General features: G+C 40.2%; 1 protein-coding gene across 2 annotated transcripts in view; it reads right to left on the bottom strand.

The window, feature by feature from the left end:
* DENND3 (DENN domain containing 3) overlaps positions 1–21434 on the bottom strand; it is a 42862-nt gene that overhangs the window by 20559 nt on the left and 869 nt on the right. The window contains exons 2-9 of one of the 2 annotated variants that reach the window (XM_051612449.1): positions 16304–16577; positions 15445–15560; positions 14821–14960; positions 7222–7333; positions 4603–4722; positions 3178–3396; positions 2002–2123; positions 1377–1532 (exon numbers count right to left, since the gene is read on the bottom strand). In XM_051612449.1, the coding sequence (XP_051468409.1) occupies positions 1377–1532; positions 2002–2123; positions 3178–3396; positions 4603–4722; positions 7222–7333; positions 14821–14960; positions 15445–15560; positions 16304–16577 (1259 nt within the window). Of the gene's footprint in view, positions 1–1376; positions 1533–2001; positions 2124–3177; positions 3397–4602; positions 4723–7221; positions 7334–14820; positions 14961–15444; positions 15561–16303; positions 16578–21434 lie in introns of those variants that run through there. The other variant, XM_051612450.1, reaches the window with a different exon arrangement.

Here is a 21434-nt window from a genome sequence, read left to right as displayed (position 1 = left end):
CTGTGCTAGCTGTACACTCTGTTCTATCCTCCATGCCCATTGTCCCCCTGGAGGGCACAGCCACTAATACAAACACATCCCAAACGGATCCAGCAACAGCAGATTAACAGAGACCTGGGATTTGTACCATAGAAATTAAGCCAGCACATTCTGACTGGAAGTGTAAGGGAGCACTTATGTGAACAATTTAATAGCTGATCCAAAGTGAGCACCATCTCCAGCAACAGGCACCAAGAAACGGCACAAACATTTGCAGACCTCTGCCTTGACAAGAGGTAGTGGCTTTAAACTAGAAGAGGCAAGACTTAGATTAGATATTAGGAAGAAATTATTCACTGGATGGTGAGACACTGGCCCAGGTTGCCTAGGGAAGTTGTGGAAGCCCCATCCCTGGAAGTGTTGAAGGGCAGGTTGGATGGGGCTTGGAGCAACCTGGGCTGGTGGGAGGTGTCCCTGCCCATGCAGGGGGTTGGGACTGGATGGTCTTTAAGGTCATTTCCAACCCAGAACAGTCTGTGATATGATATGATCATCAGATTCTTTCAAAATACCAGACAGGCAGCTTCATTTTCCTGGTTGAGTATGTTAGTATCTGTGTAAACAGAAATTAAGCACATACAAACTACCTGTCCATTTTCTGCCCTTTTTTCTTTGCATCACCTACCACACTTCCATGCTCTCCCTAAATACAAGCAAATACTACTAGGATTTAGAATCAGGACTCAGACTGGTAAGACAGCTGTGAGTATCAACACATTACATTAGATTAAAACAAGGAAAATTAGCATAGGTGGACATTTTCTAAAGGAAAAAAACCCCAAAAATCTAAAATGTCAGTTCTAACCACACTGAATATCCAGCATTTCTGTGTCCTTGAGCTTAAACAGCTCCTCTCCTTCTTCCATTCTCAAGTGGCTGCACTCTCCAGGTACCTCACCCATTCTCAGCATTTGTTCAGTGAGCTAAAACAGAGCCATGTGGTGTGACCTTCCAGTCCTGCTTTCAGTTCTTCCACCCTGCCCTGGCTTGAATTCATTTTCCTCTAAAAAGACTGTGTCCAGTTAGAAATTAATATTCACACTGGGCTTTAAGTTTTTCCTAATTATGAGTTATGAGGACTGTACTTCTCTTCCTGGAGTCTTCATACAGAAGACATACAAGATCAAAATTAGAACAATTTTATCTACCATGTCCTAGTAATGTATATGTACCCAAATATATTGATTATTGACACTCCAGCAGACTAGCAGGACCTCCTTCTCATATTCCCTCATAAACTTAAGAGATCTACAAGATATCTCATAAGAATAATTTCAGTGACAGTGTTTTAGCCAGTACTATATGCTCTAACAATAAAAAACACTATATCCACTCACCTGAAGATATTAACAATTAACTGCAAAGTCGTTTGCTGAACTTCTGTATTCAGTTTCTGTTGCCAAGCCCTCCTACACATCTGGAGTTCACCCAGATCTGTGCTGGCTCGGAGGTGGCAGAGCTCTAGATCATAATGCAGCTGGAGACTCTCCACTCTACACAGAAAAGAGAATTATCAAGGTGCATCCTAACATCAACAATTTCTTTTCATACCTTTTAAAGAAAAAAGTCATTTAGGCTTCATGCATCTTACAGCTAGAGGAAGTGCAAAGGTTGATCTGCAAGTATAGACAAGCTAACAAGATTCCTGGAGGTCCTACCACTACCTGTAAATCATAGTGCACTCAGCTGTCCTTGTAAAGAACAATAAAGTTTAGAGGACAATCCATATCAGCAATAAAAAAGAAATAGGTATTCCAGGGTGTTGAAAAATAATATGGTTATGATTATGACAGCTTAAAGTTACCTGTATATTAACTGGCATTTTCATTTGCTCTTATCAAAGACAGTGTTTTTTTAATGAATGAAATTATAGAATAAAAAATAATACAAAATAAAAAACTTAGGAAGAGGGTCAAGCATTATTTATGCACTATGAAAAACACAACTTCATAATCTTTTCACCTTTTTATGAAAGTTTCTGCTGCTTGTACTGGAATATCTGGAATTTCAGGTTCCTCTTCAACCATTCTTGAATGTGTAATATCTCCATTATCAATATTAATTAGAATTAAGTCTTCAGCTTCCTTTTAACAAAATAATACAGAATTACTGTGAATATATTCATATTGTAAAAATATTTACTGTTTCTTTATATAGTCCTTAGGCAATGAATTACTTCAGAAAGAAGATAAACCAGAAAACAATCAACTTTTTCCCCTCCCAACTAGAAGATCATATGGATTATCAAACAATGGCTTTCAAGAAAAGTAAGAGTCATTAAATTAACAGATATTAATCTCCAAAGAATTTGGTAACCTAACATGTTCTCCATAAAGTATTGAATTAATACTGGGTCTCCAAGCTCATCCTTGAAAGGTATACACACAAAGACATGTACAAAACCATATATGTGCATGCAAAGAAGCTCTCTAAAAGCTAATTTACAGCATTGACTCCTGTACTTACCCTGTGGGGTGACTGGAAGAGGGAGAGTTTATCTTTTAGAGTCTCAAACAGCAAAATACATGCCAAGGCACTAAGAGTCACATGGAGGTGAAGTCAATGCTGATCTTTCAGTTTGCAGTTTTAATAGATCAGCTTGTAACAAAGTATATATAAACAAACACTAAATCTTTCCAATTATATTAAAGAAAAGTCTGTTTTTTCATCTGTACTTATTTGTGATAGTGACAACATCTTACTGCTAACAAAAAAATAATTTTAAAATTACCTATTTTTTCTTAAAGTAATTCTTTGCTCATTCTGGACTTGACTAGATGGAGAGTTTTACTTTGTCTTCTAATCAGATGGATTAATCTAACAGAAATTTACACCATTTCTCTGTGTTTGGTTTCAAACACTCACAGAAAACCTATGCATACCCTCAAACAAAGTGTGTTCACAATAGCCCTGCCCTGTGAAGATAAGTTTTCTTAAATCTTTTAGGGTAACCAAGATTATTGTTATTCACTGAAAGAGAGTTATTTAAGTTCGATTCTGGAAAAAAAGACAACCAAAAAAATCCTCAGAAAAATTGTAAGATTCTATTATTTACATTGTTTTTTCTTTCTTATTTTATTAAACACTTAACTCCACCATGGAAGTGAAAAGCACAAGTGGGAATAGTGTAAAACATACCATGCTAACTTCTTCATAATGATCTATGTGACATCCCATAAGAAAAGATGTTGGGGCCATCACAAAATCCAGCATCTGGCGGGACAGAATGGGCACAAAAGTGTGTTGCCACTGAAGAGGATGAAGGTACAGCATAAAGCATTCAGCAACAAGGGTCAGCAGAGCCCAATCAGAAGAGAAGAAAACTATTCTCTGCTCAGTCAAAATACAGGTCATAACCTGGAAAAAAATAAAAGGCTACAGGTTTATGAAGAGTTAAGTCTAGAACATACAAGATACGAGCAAATATTTCATCTGCTTCACTAGTTGTGTTTTTTAATAGCTACTTTACATGTTTATAAATAAAATTAACAAGAGAGGAAAACAGAAAAGGAGAAAAAAAACGTAAGTGATGCTGGAAGTCAATGAGAGTATTGCCATCAATGTCAACATTGGTCTCAGTGGAGAGCAGTGCCTTCAGAGAGCAAGTCAGGGAGCTGTCTGGAGATGGCTGCCCTTTTCCACTGACAGAGTGGGCCCAATGGCATCTAAGCACCAAACTCAGATGCCTCAAGTTAGGTGGGATGAATCCAAGCCAAGAAGACTAAAGGCACACTTGGGACACACAAACCCCATGCTCAAGATGTACCAGTTTCAAGAGGATAATTTAGGATATGAGATAGTTTTGTTCATAACATGCACATGTGGACAGAAGTCCACATGAGTGGAAGAACAGGCCTATCCAAAAAAATAAGCCCGTGTGGTCTGCTTTCTGGACAGAGGAGGTTACAGTCAACCCTGGACAGAGGTCTCCAACGTGCTCATTTTAGAGGAAGAGGCACCAATAATACTCATGACCTTAAGCAACAGAATTTAACATCACAGGTGGCCTTTGAGCAGGTAATTTCATCAGGAAACTAAAAAAGGATACCCCAAATCAAAATTAATGTATGATTCTATTAAGAACCAAAAAATTCTTTGCAGACAGCTTTTGGTATTGTCTTTCTACACCATTTCCACTTTATTTATATGAGAAAACCAACTGTTACCAATCCCTCCTACAGTAGGTCACTGTCTTACACATAAAAAGGATTATGAATCATGTAAAAAATGCATTTTATGAGAATTCAAAACATCATCTGTCAATCAGCTTGAGCACTTATGTTTGAAAATATATGCTTAAGAAATACAGCAGCTATTGCTAAACCACAGGAGAAAGAAACCCAATATGCCTTAATCTAATCTGGACTATAAATAACAAAATATCTCCAGAAGAAGTTTATTTTATTGTGTCGTATCTCTAATACGTAGAACTAACACTATCCTGAATTCCTGGGTTTAAAACGGGGGGGGGGGTTGTAAGTAAACATCTTGGGGATTTTTTAAACCACAAAATTACCACTACTGTAAATTTCTAATACATTTTAAAATATCAGTTAGTTTTACCTGCAGCAACTGCTTTGGCTTGAAACACAGCAAAGGAAGATGAAGATCCAAGTCAATAATTGGACTGTCCGGATCCTCTCTTGAAGGAATTATTATTTGAAGTGGTTTCATATTAAATACCTGTAATAACAGATGTTTTCCATTTACTTCTTAATGAAAATGTTCCCACAACACATTAAATTTGGGATTTTCATTAAGACTACAAAATATTAACATTCGTTGAGATCAAGAAGACAGATATTTGCATACTGCAGAAAACTGAAAGAGGAAAATATTAAAAGACATAATACCTATCTTGAAATACTAACGTGGACTTTGTCTACTTCAATTCTCATAGGCTGTTTAGCCAATAAAATTTTAAAAAATATTTTAAAATAATTAAACTTGCTCTGTTATAAGCATGATAAAATAATGCTTTGTAGGTACAACTGAAAAAAAAAAATCAAAATTGTGATAAAATTCATACAGGAAATAGAAAAAAAACGAACAGAAGAACTGAGCAAAGGTGTTTGTGTTAGGAAGGCAGAACAAGTGAAAACAAATGAGCTCTTTCAGTGTTTCAGATACTCCAGCTCAGAACTCTGGGGGCCAGATCCTGCACATGCTGCATATTTCAGCAGTTATTAGCTGGTTTAGTCAATTTTTCAGACAATTTTCCAGCTATGCTGTTTCTGACTTCACTCCTAACTCCAGGGTCAAGGAAGACAGCAAAGGAGAAATCCACAGCTGAAGCTCTGCTTCCCTAGAAGCCATTTCAGTAGACAAAGAGAGTGTGCTGAAATCCCTGACTCAGCTTGATTTGGGATGGGTCATAAAGAAGAAAAAACAGCCCACACATCTCAGATACTAACACTGAATACAAATGTTTCTGTGAGTTGCTTCTCTCAGCTAGACCTTGGTCAGGCAGCAGCCACTCAGCAGAACATTTAATCCACTACACACTGTTCTGCTTCCTCAGAGCCATTCAGACACCAGAAAAGAACAAGCCCACAGGTGTACATGTTGTTCCAGCAACTGGCTTATTTGGTGTCTTCTTTTTCACAAGGACTGCACTACTTCCCAGACCCATCACTGCCCATCACACAATCAAGATGACAGTCATGAGCATCAGGCAACTTCTGTCAGTATCGTAGAATAGTTTGGGTTGGAAAGGACCTTTAAAGGTCACCTAGTCCAACCCTCCCTGCAATGAGCAGGGACATCTTCAACAAGATCAGATTGCCCAACACCCCATCCAACCTGACCTAGAATATTCCAGGGATTGGCATCTATCACACCTCCGGGCAGCCTGTTCCACTGTTTTACCACCCTCATCATAAAAAATTTCTTCCTTAAATCCAGTTTTAATCTACCCTCTTTTAGTTTAAAACCATTAGTCCTTGTTCTATCACAACAGGCCCTACTAAAAAGTCCATTGCTATCTTTCTTATAAGCCCTCTTTAAGTATTGAAAAGCAGCAATAATGTCTCCCCAGAGCCTTCTCTTCTCCAGCCTGTCCTCAGAGCAAAGGTGTTCCACTCCTCTGACCATTTTTGTGGCCCTCCTCTGGATCAACAGATCCATGTCTTTCCTGTGCCGAGGGCTCCAGAACTAGACAATAATCCAGGTGGGGCCTCACCAGAGCAGAGTAGAGGTGCAGAACCACATCCCTCGACCTGCTGGCCACACTGCCTTGGATGCAGCCCAGAATACAGTTGGCCTTCTGGGCTGCAAGTGCACTGGTTCATGCCCAGCTTTTCATCCATCAGTATCCCCAAGTCCTCTTCTGCAGGGCTGGTCTCAATCCCTTCACTCCCCAGCCTGTATTGATACTGGGGGCTGTCCCAACCCACGTGCAGGACTTTGCACTTGGCCTTGTTGAACCTCATGAGGTTCACATGGGCCCACCTCTTGAGCTTGTCCAGGTCCCTCTGGATGGCATCCTGTCCCTCAGCTTGATTTAATGTGCAAGTTTGCTAAGTATGCATCTCATTCCATTATTGAAGATATTACACAGTACTGGTGCCAATACAGACTCCTGAGGGACAGGACTTGTCTCTGATCTCCATCTGGACATTAACGCATTGACCACTGCTCTCTACCTGGGAATTGGTTGGATGATGATTGCATCAAGATAGGCAACTCCCACACTTGGGCTGAGTAATAGTGACATGATTTGCTGGAGTTTATAGATGTGCAGTCAATGAGATGGCAATGGCAAAGAATTCAGGTGAAAGATAAGCTTCCATTCTTACAGAGCAGTTGCAGACTGGAGATCCAACCATTTGTAGTAGACATTGCGTGGGCTGACCCCCTAGAAACCAAAAGCTTGCTTATGCTGTCCTTCCCAGGCATCAGTTCAGACAGCAACTAGTTGGCTTGAGGCAAATCCTTCCCAGAAGAGTACTAAAAATTTAACAGCATGACCAACTAGTGCTCAGGCCTGCACCCTGGTCACTGTTATCTCACGTACTAATAACGTGTAGCCTTAATTTCAAAGCACAGGTACTGCCATCAGTTTTATATCAGCAAGTAAAATCTCCAAGCCAACAGTGAAGAATGTCTTCCAGTTTATAGAAAGCAACATCTTAGTGTTTTATAAGACAAGAAGTAATTATGAAATTCAGCATCAGTAATTACCAAGTGGAGTGGTCCTGGTGGCGGGCTGGGTATTAAAAATAATTTTGCTGCAAATTCTTTTATGTGTTCCTCAACATCTAAATCCTTGAAAGGTCGCAGTTGCACTAGCAAGCTGAAATTCAATTAGAGAAAATTACTTATAAATAGTAACATGTAAACAGGAAGAAAAAAAAAAAAAGCCTTTTGCTGATAAGCTAGAACTGAAAAAAAAAATAATAATACATTAGGAGCAATGGAGCTATTATTCCAGTAAATTAATTTCTAATTTATTAGCTATTTTGAGCGGTTCCATTTCATTTTAATGATGCTGCTTTGTCAGAAGAAGGGTTGTTGTTTTTTTTTTACTTCCAAGCATAACATCCTACTCATCATATAAATCAGAGGGTGCAGACAGGACACAGGGTCTCATGATGGCAAAGAAAACCTAGAGGGGAGAGACAACTAAAGGAACTGTCTTACAGAGACTGCTTCAGGAACAAAACACCTGCAGCTGCAATATAGTGTCATGGCATTTCTCCCACCTCAAGCATCAGACTTCAGTTCTGGGATGGAAAACAACATCAGAGGAAAAGAGAGGCTGGGCTTAACTGCAGAGGAATGTGAAGCAAGAGCCATATTTAACCCAAGGCCCAGGCCTGCAGCAACTCTGCTCATTACTATTGCACCTGCCCATACAAAGAATAAATACAGGAGTGCAAACCTAGGAAATGTTTCTGGTTTAGAACTATATCACCTGAGCTGTGTCAAAGCCACAAAGGTGATGTGGTTTATATCATATGCCAGAACAATTCATGAATATTTAAACATACACACTATTAAGACTGCAAATCATTAAGTCCAACAGCATTTCTGAAATGTAGCAGTAAATTAGATATTTGTAGTCAGAAAGGGCATTTTGTTCAATACATGATTCATGTGCACGTTTATAGCCAAAAAAAAGAAAAAAGAAATTACCCCAAACCATTACAAAATCAGAAATGTAAGCCTACAAATCTAAATATATGGAAACTAGGAACTTAATATGGTTGTACTCTCCCTTGAAGTTTTATTTCAGTTTTAAGTTTTACTGGCTTCCTACAGAAAGTGCTTGTTTTTCAGGAACAAAACAGTCTAGAAAGCAACTGAGTAAGTCAAGAGACATATGAGAATCCAGGACATCATATTCACATATGGCATTTAGATTCCTGAATAAAAATATTCTGTTGGATTAATGGGATTGGGTTGGATTAACAAGACATTCAAATTCACTAAACTCAGCTTTGGAAACTTCCCTGGGCTGAACACGAGGCAGTTTCACAAATCCCAAAAAAGCCCATTAGCTATTTAGGGGCACAGAGGAGACAGGGGGAGGGGAATTTAAGAATGACCAAGGAAAACCAGATAGTAGAGTCACCATTTTAAACATTTTTATTTTTTTTTACTGCTGTTCACACTCAGTAACACCTTAGATGTGGCCTAACAGCATGTGAGGACTTGGGGGGAGGGAGTTTTGAGACAAAAAGCACATTCAGTAAATGTCACAACAAAAGCAACCCGACCCCAGTGCTGAAAAAGCAGCAGAGGTACAGGCAGGAAGGTAAGAGCTCCCTAATCAGTGCACTGTACTCATTAATGCAAAGTAATAGCAGCTGCCAGCACTGCAAACGTTTGATGAAATAAATGAAGTAATCTCTGAAACATCAAAGTGGAGAGCTAAGGAGTTTATGAACCTTCCATTACCTCTATTAACTGTCCACACACAGGTGTTTCAGAAAGCCAGAACATCTATGAACACGGCTTTTGTACTGCCTCAAAGCTGGGAGCTATTTGCACTCTTCTACATTTTCTCAAGGCAGCTGAAGGGACTAACACACAGGTTGGAAGTTGTACTGTTTGAATGGAGCCTATTCATCCATCCATCTGAGATGGGAGTTGATCCAGAGGACATTATTGCCAGGATTACTTCACTTTTCATGTAGTGTAACAGATTGAGGTAAAACTACCTGTGCAAAGTGCCAAAACCTCTCAGTTTAAAACTGTAGCTTTTCAAGAAAAAAAAAAAAAAAAAAAAAGTGGAATAAATCAACAGCTGCAGTGTTGTGAAACAGTCGAGATGCAGATCTGCTTGCTGTGGGGAGAGGCAGACACACTCCATTCAGATTGTGCTGGATTTGGAAGCACTGAACCCTAGTAATGTGTGAATTCATGATAAAATTAAGTACACAGAATATGAAGACCTTCATTACAACGATGAAAATCTGAAAGCTCCCCTTGCAATCCAAAGCACCTGGATTCATAGTTTGATGTTGCCTTTGTATCTCAGTTTGGTCTCAGTTCTCAGCTGTGATTCATACTATACTCTGCCCTTTGAAATAAGTTAGGAACCTGGGTTTTATATGGGAATGCTTATGGCAATCAAATAGGTTTGAGGACTCTTCTGAATGAAAAAAAGTACCCCCTCCCCCCCATTTAGAAGCAATCCTGTGCACTGCAGGTGCTGGAGATAAACTATGCACAGCAGAATTCTGGAGGACAATGAAGTATTTTGCTGCAAAAAGATCCTGGATGGAAGCAGAACCCCTGTAAATGCTACTTCAACACCAGGCCTTCATTAGTGAAAATAAACAGCATTTTTTCCACTAGTTCTCTCAAGGAAAAGGCTACGAACTAGAAATAGGTGGTTTGAGGTCCTCCAGCAGTGTTTTCAAATCCCCAGTCTCACAGAATGATGAATCAATTGAAGCATCCAGCAAACCACTACTGAAGCATCCCAAGGATACAAGGGTGCTGTTGAAGGTGTTATTATTTATTAAGTATAGAGGGCACTACTGCTTTGAGTACACTCAATTAAAACCTTTCATTAGATTTTTAACCCACTGGCCACCTGATTGCAGTTAAGGTAGAAAAAAAAAAAAAAAAGAAAATCCCTCCCTTTCTGGTTTACAGGAAAACAATGGCACTGTTTTGTAATGTTACAAAAAGCTGAAACATCCCCAGCTGTACAGGGCACTGTATTCAAATTCATCACTGAGGTCTTTACTGTAATAGCTTATATTCTGTTCAGAACAGCCACATCCCAGCAGCTGCTTCATGCCATATGGAAAAAATTTATGTAACAAAACCTAAATAAGGAAAACTGGTACCACTCCACCCCTTCCTTTCCTCCTACTCAAGTATATTCTGGCACAGTAAAACACCATTTCTAAAAAAAAAATTAAAAATGGAAGGGCAGACATTCTGAAATTATCTATCGTACACTAACAAGAAAAATACACGTTTAAAAAAAAATCCAGAAGAAAATATCTTGGAAACTTAATCAGTTGAGTTTCCAGTACAGTGAGAAATGCCAGCTTTGCCATCTGCATTGCCCTCTCCTGCCAGCTACACAAACTTGGATCTTGCATCCAGATGCAGCAGCAAAAAGGAGAGAAGAGCTGTGCAACTCTGTGACTAATTCCCCTGTTAGATCACCAGGACAACACACAGTACTAACTTGGAAGGCTACTATCCTGTCCCTATAATTATTCACATATTACAAACCACTTAAAGATTAGATGGTAGGTTACTGATAAATCCAAACTCCCCTTAGAAACCACTACAGACTCAGCTTAAAGGGAAAAGCCATCCAATTAGTTAGCTTGGACATTAATGCTTTAAATTGGTGCAAAAACCTACTATATACGATGAAGGCAGAAATGTTTCATTATCATGTTTAAGCAGAAGCTTGCACCTCCAGAGAGTTAACTCCACCTTGTTCCTGTCTGCCCTAAACAGGCATGAGACCTGGAAACATTTATGTAACCTCTGGAATTTTCCATGGTTTTCCTGAAAATTTTCCTACCTCTCCTTTTGTGTGCTTTTTAAAAAATCCACTGGCAAATTGTGCCTGCCTCCCAGCTCAGAGGTGTGTCACTTCAGAGACAAAATCAGTACTTTATAAATGTACTTTATAAACCACTGATGGACACCCTAAGTGTTCCCCAACCAGTTTCAGAGTGGGGTGAGCCCTCATACAGGCTGAGGTCACTGTAAGAAACAGCATGGATCCTGTTACAAAGATAGATTTAAGCAGGAGAGCACCACAGCTCAGGTGTAGAGCTGTAAACATGCAGATCAGCATTTCCTTGGGATTTGAGGCTATAAAAAGGGAGGAATAAATCAGCTCCTGCAATACCAACAGCTGATGTAATTGATTTAAACATGAGGAGTGGAAAAAGTGATCTGGGCAGGAAAGGAGAAAGGAAAACAAACATTTCCTTTGTATTTTACTGAGATAATCTTGATTTTGCACTGACTTGTGAACACCTAGTTTCCATCATGTCGAAGTCCCTTGTCCACCTTAAATATTTTACTAATGCTTTGAAAATGACAGAGCAGAGTTAGGATGAATAGCATCAATGGTGTCCTAGCTCATCATGAAGGGCTGCCAGAGTGACTCACTTCTGATACCACAAAAGCTTTTGTGGAGGCAAGATGTGAACTGCCCAGAAGGAAGGTCCTGCTTTGCTCCTCCAGGGCTCCCCTCATCACCCAGTGCTCCAACCAGATCCAGGCCCACACCATGGGAAAGAAGAGGTGTGTGAGGTGGGGAAATGAGTGCCCAGGTGTCACCCTGGATTGGAGTCAGGTCAGGGGCTAGTGATGCACCTCAGCTAGCACCCAGGAAGCACACCCTTTCTTGGTCATCTGCTCAGCACACTGACTGCCACCAGAACACACTGGAAGACTCAAACTCTGACCTAAAACCCAAATGTCTTTCAACTTAGACACAAGAAGCAAATACCCACAAAAGAAAAGCACCTGACTTTAATTTTACTCTAGAAAACTTGACTGGAATTCAGTGAAAAAAAACCAAACCTCTTCTACCTTTGGACCACAAGTCTGCAAATTAAGATTACTCAGCAATGGCCAATGTACAGAGGCTGGCTCCCTGATGCAAGGAGTTTTTAATCCACTCCATAGAAGAAGCATGTAAGATTTTAACAACTTAACAATAAAGCAACATACCACCTTAAAGTTAAATTACTAAATAACAAGACAGACCCATGTTCACTTATGTTTTAACTCATTTACACTGCAGAGTATCTGAGTGTTTCTAACAAGTGAAGTACACTCTATCCTAAGATTTTCTCTCCCAGTTCTAAAAAGGCCAAGTAACCACTATACTCCCTCAAGTGACTTGGATTATTTAAGGAATAAAGTGTCACTGATCTGTGCCTGGAAATATCATGGAACAGATCCTCCTAGAAGACATGCTAAGGCACATGAAGGACAGGGAGGTGATCCAGGACAGCCAGATGGCTTTACTAGGGGCAAATCCTGCCCAAACAACCTAGTGCCTTTCTACAACGGAGTGACTGCATCAGTGGACAAGGGAAGACCTATGGATGTCATCTATCTGGACTTCTGCAAGGCTTTTGACACTGTCCCCCACAACACCCTTCTAAGTTGAAGATAGATGGGTTTAATGGGTGGACTGTTCAGTGAATAAGGAATTGGCTGGATGGTCACATCCAGAGGGTAGTGGTCAATGGCTCAATGTCCACATGGAAAATGGTTACAAGTGGTGTCCCTCAGGGGTCTGTACTGGGACCAGTGTTGTTTAATATCACAGAACCACAGAATCCCAGGTTGAAAGGGACCTCAAGGACCATCTGGTCCAACCTTTCTAGGTTACTACTGTAGTTTATATAAGATGGCTCAACACCCTGTCAAGCTGAGACTCCAAACTGTCCAGTGTGGGGGAATCCACCACTTCCCTTGGGAGACTATTCCAATGTTTCACTGTCCTCGTGGGGAAAATCTTACCTCATGTCCAACTGGAATCTCCCCAGGAGCAACTTGTGCCCATGAGCCCTTGTCTTTTCTGTGTGACTCCTTGTACATAGGGAGTCTCCATCTTCTTGGCAGCCACCTTTTAAGTACTGGAACATGGTCATAAGGTCTCCCCAAAGCCTTCTCTTCTCCAGGCTGAACAAACCCAGTTTTCTCAGCCTCTCCTCCATACAGCAGCTCCTCCAGTCCTCTGATCATCCTTGTGGCCCTTCTCTGGACCCTCTCCAGCCTGTCCCATCCTTTTTGTAGACCAGGGACCAAAACTGGACACAATATTCCGGGTGTGGTCTGACAAGTGCCAAGTAGAGCAGGATAATGACTTCTTGCTCTCTGCTGGTGATGCCCTTGTTGGTGCAGCCCAGCATCCTGGTGGCTTTCTTTGCTGATGCAGCACACTGTGCACTCATGTTGAGCCTGCTGTCAGTATCTTCATTAATGAAATTGACAGTGGCATTGAGAGCACCCTCAGCAAGTTTGCCAATCACACCAAGCTGGGTGGTGCAGTCAATATGCCAGAGGGATGGGATGCCACCCAGAGGGACATGGACAAGCTGGAGAACTGGGTCCAGGTGAACCTCATGAAGTTCAACAGGGCCAAGGGTAGGGTCCTGAACCTGGGTGGGGGCAACCAGAGATATGAACACAGGCTGGGGGAAGACATGCTAGAGAGCAGCCATGTGGAAAAAGACCTATGGGTACCACTGGATGAAAAGCTGGACATGAGCCACCAAGGTACAAATGCAGCCCAGAAGGCCAACTCCATCCTGGGCTGTATCAAAAGAAGTGTGGTCAGCAGATCAAGAGAGGTGATTCTGCCCCTCTACTCTGCCCTGGTGAGACCTCACCTGGAGTGCTGTGTCCAGCTCTGGAGCCCCCAGCACAAGAAGGGTGTGGATCTGTTGAGCATGTCAAGAGGAAGCAATGAAAATTATCAGAGGGCTGGAGCACCTCTCTGATGAAGACAGGCTGAGGGAGTTGGGGTTGTTCACACTTGAGAAGACTCTGGGGAGACCTTATAGCGACCTTCCAATACCTGAAAGGGGCCTGTAAGAAGGCTGGGGAAGACCTGTTCACTAGGGCATGTAACAACAGAACAAGGGGTAATGGTTTCAATCTAGAAAAGGGTAGATTTAGGTTGGATATTAGGGAAAAGTTCTTTAATATGAGGGTGGTGGATCATTTGAACAGGTTGCCCAGAGAGGTGATGGGGGCCCCATCCCTGGAAGCATTCAAGGTTAGGCTTGATGGGGCTCTGAGTAATCTGTTCTAGTGTGAGATGTCCCTATTTATTGTAGAGGGGTTGGTCTAGATGACCTTTAGAGGTTCCTTCCAACCCAAGACATTCTATGATTCTACGATTAACTGCTTATTAATACATATATTAATGTTTTTATGACATTTATCTGGTGCATTATAAGAGGTTTTTCTCCTTTCAAAGTGATTTTCACCAGCATGTCAAAATTACGGTTAACCCTCCTTCAAAAAAACCCAAAATCTTTGAGATCCTGCACATTCATATTTTCTAGACCTACAAAAAAAAAACCTCAAAGAAAATGAAGACATTATCATAACTAATTTCCTTGATGTTTAGAACTTGCATTCACTGTCTGGGTAACACTGACATTACATTTCTTCCATTCCTCTCCCATACATCTCACACTACCATAAACTGAAACTAAGGCCTGTTTCAGCATTATGCAGCTACCCTGAGCACATTAAACAAATTCATGTATTAAAGCCTGCACAGTTATTTCCAGGAGAAACACACAGGATAGCAAGTCTTACCAAGAGAGGCAATCCTTCAGGGCATTAAAATATGGATATCTGGATATAACACAAATAGCAAATGGTACAAAACACACTGGCATCTTCCCAGTCTGTGCGGATTCCCAGTGGGCCGGCCCATTTGAGGACATCCAGCCATCCTGCAAGAAAACTACAGATTAATGTGTTTATGATGATCATGACTTTATGGCTAATATTTTCTTGAGAACCCTAGAGATGTGACACCCAATTCTAAATTTCAAGGGGATTTTAATGTCTTTCTTAAGCTCTTCAAAAAATAACAGCCTTCAAGACTTAGACATACATATCCAAAATAATTTCATTGTAAAAGATATTGAGAAATAATAGAATCTTCACCAAAAAAAGATGTCCAAGGGATAAAGACTGCTCCAAAATATTCAAAACTCCTAACTGAAATCCATAAGTCTTTCCTAATGCAACGACATTCCAGTGTATTTAATTCACAATGGCAATATTACATATAACTTGTTCTGTATTCCCACTAACATAAACCATGTCTATTAGCTAATGCCATAAATTAAACTTGATATTATTTTGACAAGTGTTTTGCTTTACTTTATACTTTTAATATGCTTTAATAAAAGCCTGAGTTAAATAACATACTTGCATAGGCTGGTAGTACTGTGCAACAACACCATATGTTCTGTTACCACAGACATCTGTGAAGACCAGGAAATGAATGTGGTCCTCTTTTGATTCAGAAGTTACATAAAGTCCTCCTGCAACGAAAGCAGAAACCTTTTTTTATTTTTTTGAACCACATATTTAACTACAGCTGCTTGAAAAGCAATGCATGACAAATACTGCACATTTCCAATTCAGACTCAAAAGAAATGTCTTATTTTAAGAGATCAAAATGCACACGTACAATCCATTTGCTCTGAATTTGTTACAAAGGCTGGAAGCTACATGGTACTGAAGAACTAAAAATATTATATCATTATTCTGCATAATAAGTGGCAAAACACAATAGATCAGGTTTGTTCACTTTTTTCCTTTCAGCTTATCTATGGTCTGCAATAGTGACATGCATATTAAAATTTCTGCAATTAAACCCAGAGGAAACAGTGACTACTCAGGGTATATCTCAGTACCAAATGAAAAGTGAAAGAGTGCTCAGTCATTTGGTGGGGGCAAAGGAGGAATTAAGTGTGTGCATTTCACTCAAACCAAGATTTACCAGTAAGGGCTAAAGGGAGAAGGGACTTCTAGTTTCCCTGTCTTGCAGGTGTTGCAGCTACTACTGCTAATAGACCTGTTTGACACCACAGAGTAAGGACACCCCAATGAGGCAGAGCTGCATTCATCACGGACCTGCTCATAAGCAGACACATTTTTTAGACCATGAAATAAAAAAAGATAGAGAAGACAATATTTTATTTTTTTTTAAATGTACCCGTGCTAATGGTCAAAAAATATATATTAAAACAGTTCTCATTAAGAAATGTGAGCCTCACCATACCTGGGAAGCATAGCTGTGGCAAACCAATAAGATCAACGTCCTTTGGGACTGTAATATCTTCAGTGTCAGGTGCTTTCTGCTCCCCATTGAGACTCTTGACATTTTCAATCTTTGGTCTCTCTTTTTTCTTTCGGAAAGACCGGCGTTTACTTTTATTCAAGATATTCCCAGCATTATTCACCTGAACATCATCTCTGCTAATAAATGGAGGCACAAATACAGAAAGAACTTCTGGATCAAGAGGAGGAAGACTTTTGAGTTTTCTTTGAGTACCCTATAAAAACAAAACAAAAAATACAAACAACCACTAAGTTAACACTCAATTTGATAGTTTTTTTCAAACCATTTTATGCCCTGTTTTCTCTCTACCCCTAAAACTGTGTATTTTGAATACATTTTTTTATTCTTCCTTAACTATTTTTTCCTTCTCATTTCTTGCTTTCCATGTTAATACCAGGGGAATACTCATTTTCAGTAGGTAAAAAAAAAAAGTGCATTCTTCATCATTCAAAATGCACCATATCAGCAAGTCCAGAGGAGGCCACAAAGATGCTCAGAGGGCTGGAGCAGCTCTGCTCTGGAGACAGGCTGAGAGAGTTGGGGCTGTTCAGTCTGGAGAAGAGAAGGCTCCAGGGAGACCTTAGAGCACCTTCCAGTGCATGAAGGGGCTACAGAAAAGCTGGAAAGGGGCTTATTACCAGGGTGTGCAGTGATATGAAAAGGGGTAATAGTTTAAAACTGAAAGAGGGTAGATTTAGGTTGGCCATTAGGAAGAAATTCTTTGCTGTGAGGGTGGTGAGACACCGGCACAGGTTGCCCAGAGAAGCTGTGGAAGCCCCATCCCTGGAAGTGTTCAAGGGCAGGTTGGATGGGGCTTGGAACAACCTGGTCTGGTGGGAGGTGTCCCTGTCCATGCAGGGGGGTGGAACTAGATGATCCTTAAGGTCCCTTCCAACCCAAACTATTCTATAATTCTATGATTATTCCTTTGGCATAAGAAAACTAGCAAACATCATGTAAGGTATGTCCTCCTCTGAAATGCTAGTATTTATTTAAGATATAGTCAAAACACCGGTAGTAAGAGCAATCAGGCAACAAATAAATGAAACAAAGAAAAACAGCTGAACTCCCTAGGTAAGTCTTTGTTCATCTTTAGGGAAAGTTATATTTGAACTCTGAAAAAACTCTACAGGGAAACACAACAAAAGCAAACCAAACCAAAACCACCTAAGCTTTCACTGGAAAACTTTTAACATTATAAGGCAATAAAGTACAATGAAAATCAACAATCACTGTTACAATAAACATAATTTTAAGGCACTGTAAAAGACAAAGCAATGATAATTTCTCCATATACCGATGACTAAGTGGAACAGGCATCCCAAGAGCATGTACAAAATCACCATTTTTTTTTTGTTGGCAGCTTTGCAAAGTACTACTGCACTGAAAGCCCTTCCTGCCTTGCTGTGAGAAATCTGTAGAGAAAGTAATCAGTAGAGGAGATTTCCTTGTACATGGGAACACTTTTTGTATTCCTGACCGTATCATAGAGACAAGTGGCTACATTTTCAATTACCCCACTGTAATTTTAGTTCTTCCTGCAAGGTCAAAACAGCAAGTTAAAGCTTTGTTTAATCAACGGATATTTGGAAACAGGAAAGGCAAGCCACACTGTGACTAAAAAGATGTTTCTTTTTCAACTTTTTTTTGCTAACTGATTCAAAGTTAGATGAAGCACACATGCTGCTTTTACCTTCAGACACGATGCATTGTTATTACTTGTATTTAAGATGTTCCTTGAGAACCAATGTTTATCCTTTCCCTACTTTAAAATAGCTACAACATACAAAGCTCTATTGTTTTACTGAAGCAAATCTTCCCCTGCCCAAGTTTTGGAACAGGAAGTTTCAGCTTATTTGTCCTAGTAGATGAGTCCACCAGTAGTCTTTTGCACATTTCAGCTTCACAGGAAAAATCAGAAGCAATACATCCCTTCATTATATGTTAGTTACCATATCTTAAGCTCCCATTCTCTATAATAGGATACTTGAAAGAAAGTACTTCAGTAAAACTAAGAAGTGAAAAACCACTCTTTTAATGAACACAGAGAGTCTGAACTAGAAAGAAATTATAGTGGAAAAGATAAAAGTTCAGGTAAGTATCCACTGGGATATTCAAAAGGTAGCAATGACTTTAAAGAGCATATTACAAATTGGGTTACTGAGTGTCATATCCTCCCATGCTCCAACTGTCATTCTCTATAGTTGGCAGCTGACATCCATTTCAAGTGAAGAAACTGGAAACACAGAGAAATCCACCATGATCACTCTCAAAATAACCAGCAGCTAAACATTTTGGGAGGAAATTAAGAATTAAGCCTCAGCCCTCAGGCTGTTACCCAAGAAAACAGCAATCTTCACTTGGCAGCTTTGCCCTGCAGAGGTTTTCATCATACAAAGTTGCTTTGACAAGGTGATCCCTGACTTCCACTGCAGGCAGCTCTGTGCTACAAAGTGCTGGATGACAGCCAGAGATTTAATAACCTCACAGTGTAACATCTTCTGAAATGGCAGGCCCTTGATGTCTTGAACTTCAACAGAAGCATTAAACACCTCTTTCTTCACCCCTCACAGAACAGCACTGTCACTGACCCAGTAACTCAGTCGTCAGCATTCAAGTCAGCTCATATTAATGTCTCTGGCCAAAGTCATATTTTCTTACCCTTTCAGTTCAGGTATATTAATGGGCAGCAACTGAACAATATTTATTTGTTTCTGCTCTTCTTTGAACATTTTATATTCTCTGCTTCCACTGTTACTTCTTCATTTTCCAGTGCTTCTCTTTTGTTGCTTTTCACTATCAAATATTCTTGTATCATACACAGCTTAAACACTGATCCCTTTTCTTTCCTGTAATGCTGCAAGAATCCAGAAGTCAGGGATTTTATTCCATCTCCATTTGCTGCTTATGCTTTTGTAACAACAGTGCCATATAGGACTTGGGAAAGAGACAGATTTTCACAATGACCTCACTATTTTAGACAAAACCAAGGAGTGATGAAACCACATATCAGAGCGTGATCTCAGCTATTTGGTGTTTCCTTGTTCTCCTCTTCCCATCACTGAAGAAGTTCATTTCATTTTGAATGTCATGAAAGAACTGGCTTCTTTAAGAGATACTCAGGCAGGGAAAAGTATGAAGCCTTAGAAAAGGTTAGAAGGGACCTCTGGAGGTTCTAGTGCAATCCTTTGCTCAAAGCAGTGATAAGTGAGGTTAGATGGGGCTGCTCTGGGTCTCATTCAGTCAATTTTCAGAAATCCCTTAGGAAGGAGATTCTTTCTTCCCCCTAGTGCTCCAGCCCTCATATAGTTTAGCTTCTTCTGGTCTCACCCCCATTTGTCAGCAGTTCTCCAGTATCAAGGTACCCAAATGTGGGACAGTATTCAAGATGTGACCTCAGAAGTGTGAAGTAGTAACAATAACATTAATAATTCCTTCCCTTCACCTGTGAGCTGCAGTCCTGACGCCACAGGCCTTGGCACAATGACTTTTCACCACCCCAGCACACATTGCTGACTCAAGTGGACCACCCCTCATTTCTTCCACACAACTTAATGCCCAGGGAGACACTACAGAAGAGGGAAAAAATCAGTTTGGTGGTTATATCTGCATTAGCAGGGCCAAAAAACATGATGCAGACACTGTAAGAGACAAGATCTGTACCACTGACTGTGGTGTGCTGATACAGAACCCAAGAGGGGAGGAGATAGGAATATCTGCAACATCCCACAGACAGCTTGCACATCCTACTTGCCTTATCAAAACCCAGCTTAATAACTGAAGATAATTTAGGGGAAACAGGTCTTATCAAAGATGGCTGTATGATCTTCACTACTGTACATCTCATTCTTACAAAGTACATACTTCCAACCCTAAATAAAGTAATCTCTAGCTGAAAATAGCAGCCTTTAGTATCTTAAAATCTTAGAGTGACAATTATCTTGGCAATATGGACAATTAATGGATGACAGCCCAGAAACTTCAGTTTCATGATCTTCAGTGAAAAACTGTATCTTTAAAAAAGATAACCCCATCGACTGCAGGTCAGTCATATAAGACTTTTCTTACTTTGGGAGCAGGTCATATCATGTTGCCACTGACTTTATTACTCCAGAGAATCATCATGGTTGGAAAGAACCTCTGAGATCACTGAGCCCAACCATCAACATGAAAAAAACAAACAAAACAAACCCCACAAAACCCAAAAAACCCCACCACCAAACAAACACAAGCAACCACACCAACTCCACCAAAAAAAACCACCCATATTGCAATAAATTTAAGAAGGCACAAAGACACTTTCAAGACCAAAATGTGAACCACTGTCAAGCTTTTTACCCTGCTGTTTCATCTGTAAATATCATCACAGGTCCACTACTTTCCACTGAAATGTTCTTATTTTCTGTCAATAAGGTCTCTTCTTCCTACATTCACTGAAATTAGACACAAAACACATTCCACCATTTCCTTGTGTAGCTAGTGCTGCAGAAGGAAAATAAAATGGGAGTAAATCTATAAACTTGCCCTAAGACAGTGATTGAAATCCCCGTGGCGCAACAGCTTGCAGGGATGTCACTATGGTTAATACTGACAAGCAAAGAAACTACTTTCCTTTCCAACACTCCATTTTATACCTTGATCAAAGAAACAACTCAAAACCTTTAGTGCGAGTGGAATATCAGAATGGCTTTTACTTTTTTTCCGCCAATTTCCTATTTCTTGCTCAGCAGGGTTTTTTTTGGAAGCAACCAGCTCAAAATCTGAGCAGATTGGACCGAAAAAGAAATCCCCTTTCTTTTGGGTGGACTTCTCAACACAGATGCTGAAAGACACACACGGATCGGTTTCCAAAGCGCAGCGGCGACACTGATGGCACAACTAACTTCCCCAATTTGAACATCTACACGAATGGGATCCTGGAATCTGAACCTCAGCTTGGCTGGTATCACTTCAGGAGCTGACATCAGCAAAAGCTGTCTCCTGCACAAGTGAGCTGCAACAAGTCTTAACAAAGACTTCTTTATCTACTCCTATTAGAGCGCACAATCACATTCAAGTTCAAGCAAGACAA

Source organism: Apus apus, chromosome 2, assembly GCF_020740795.1.
Source record: "Apus apus isolate bApuApu2 chromosome 2, bApuApu2.pri.cur, whole genome shotgun sequence".
Taxonomy (NCBI): Eukaryota; Metazoa; Chordata; class Aves; order Apodiformes; family Apodidae; genus Apus; species Apus apus.
This window is presented reverse-complemented; position numbering and strand designations above follow the sequence as displayed.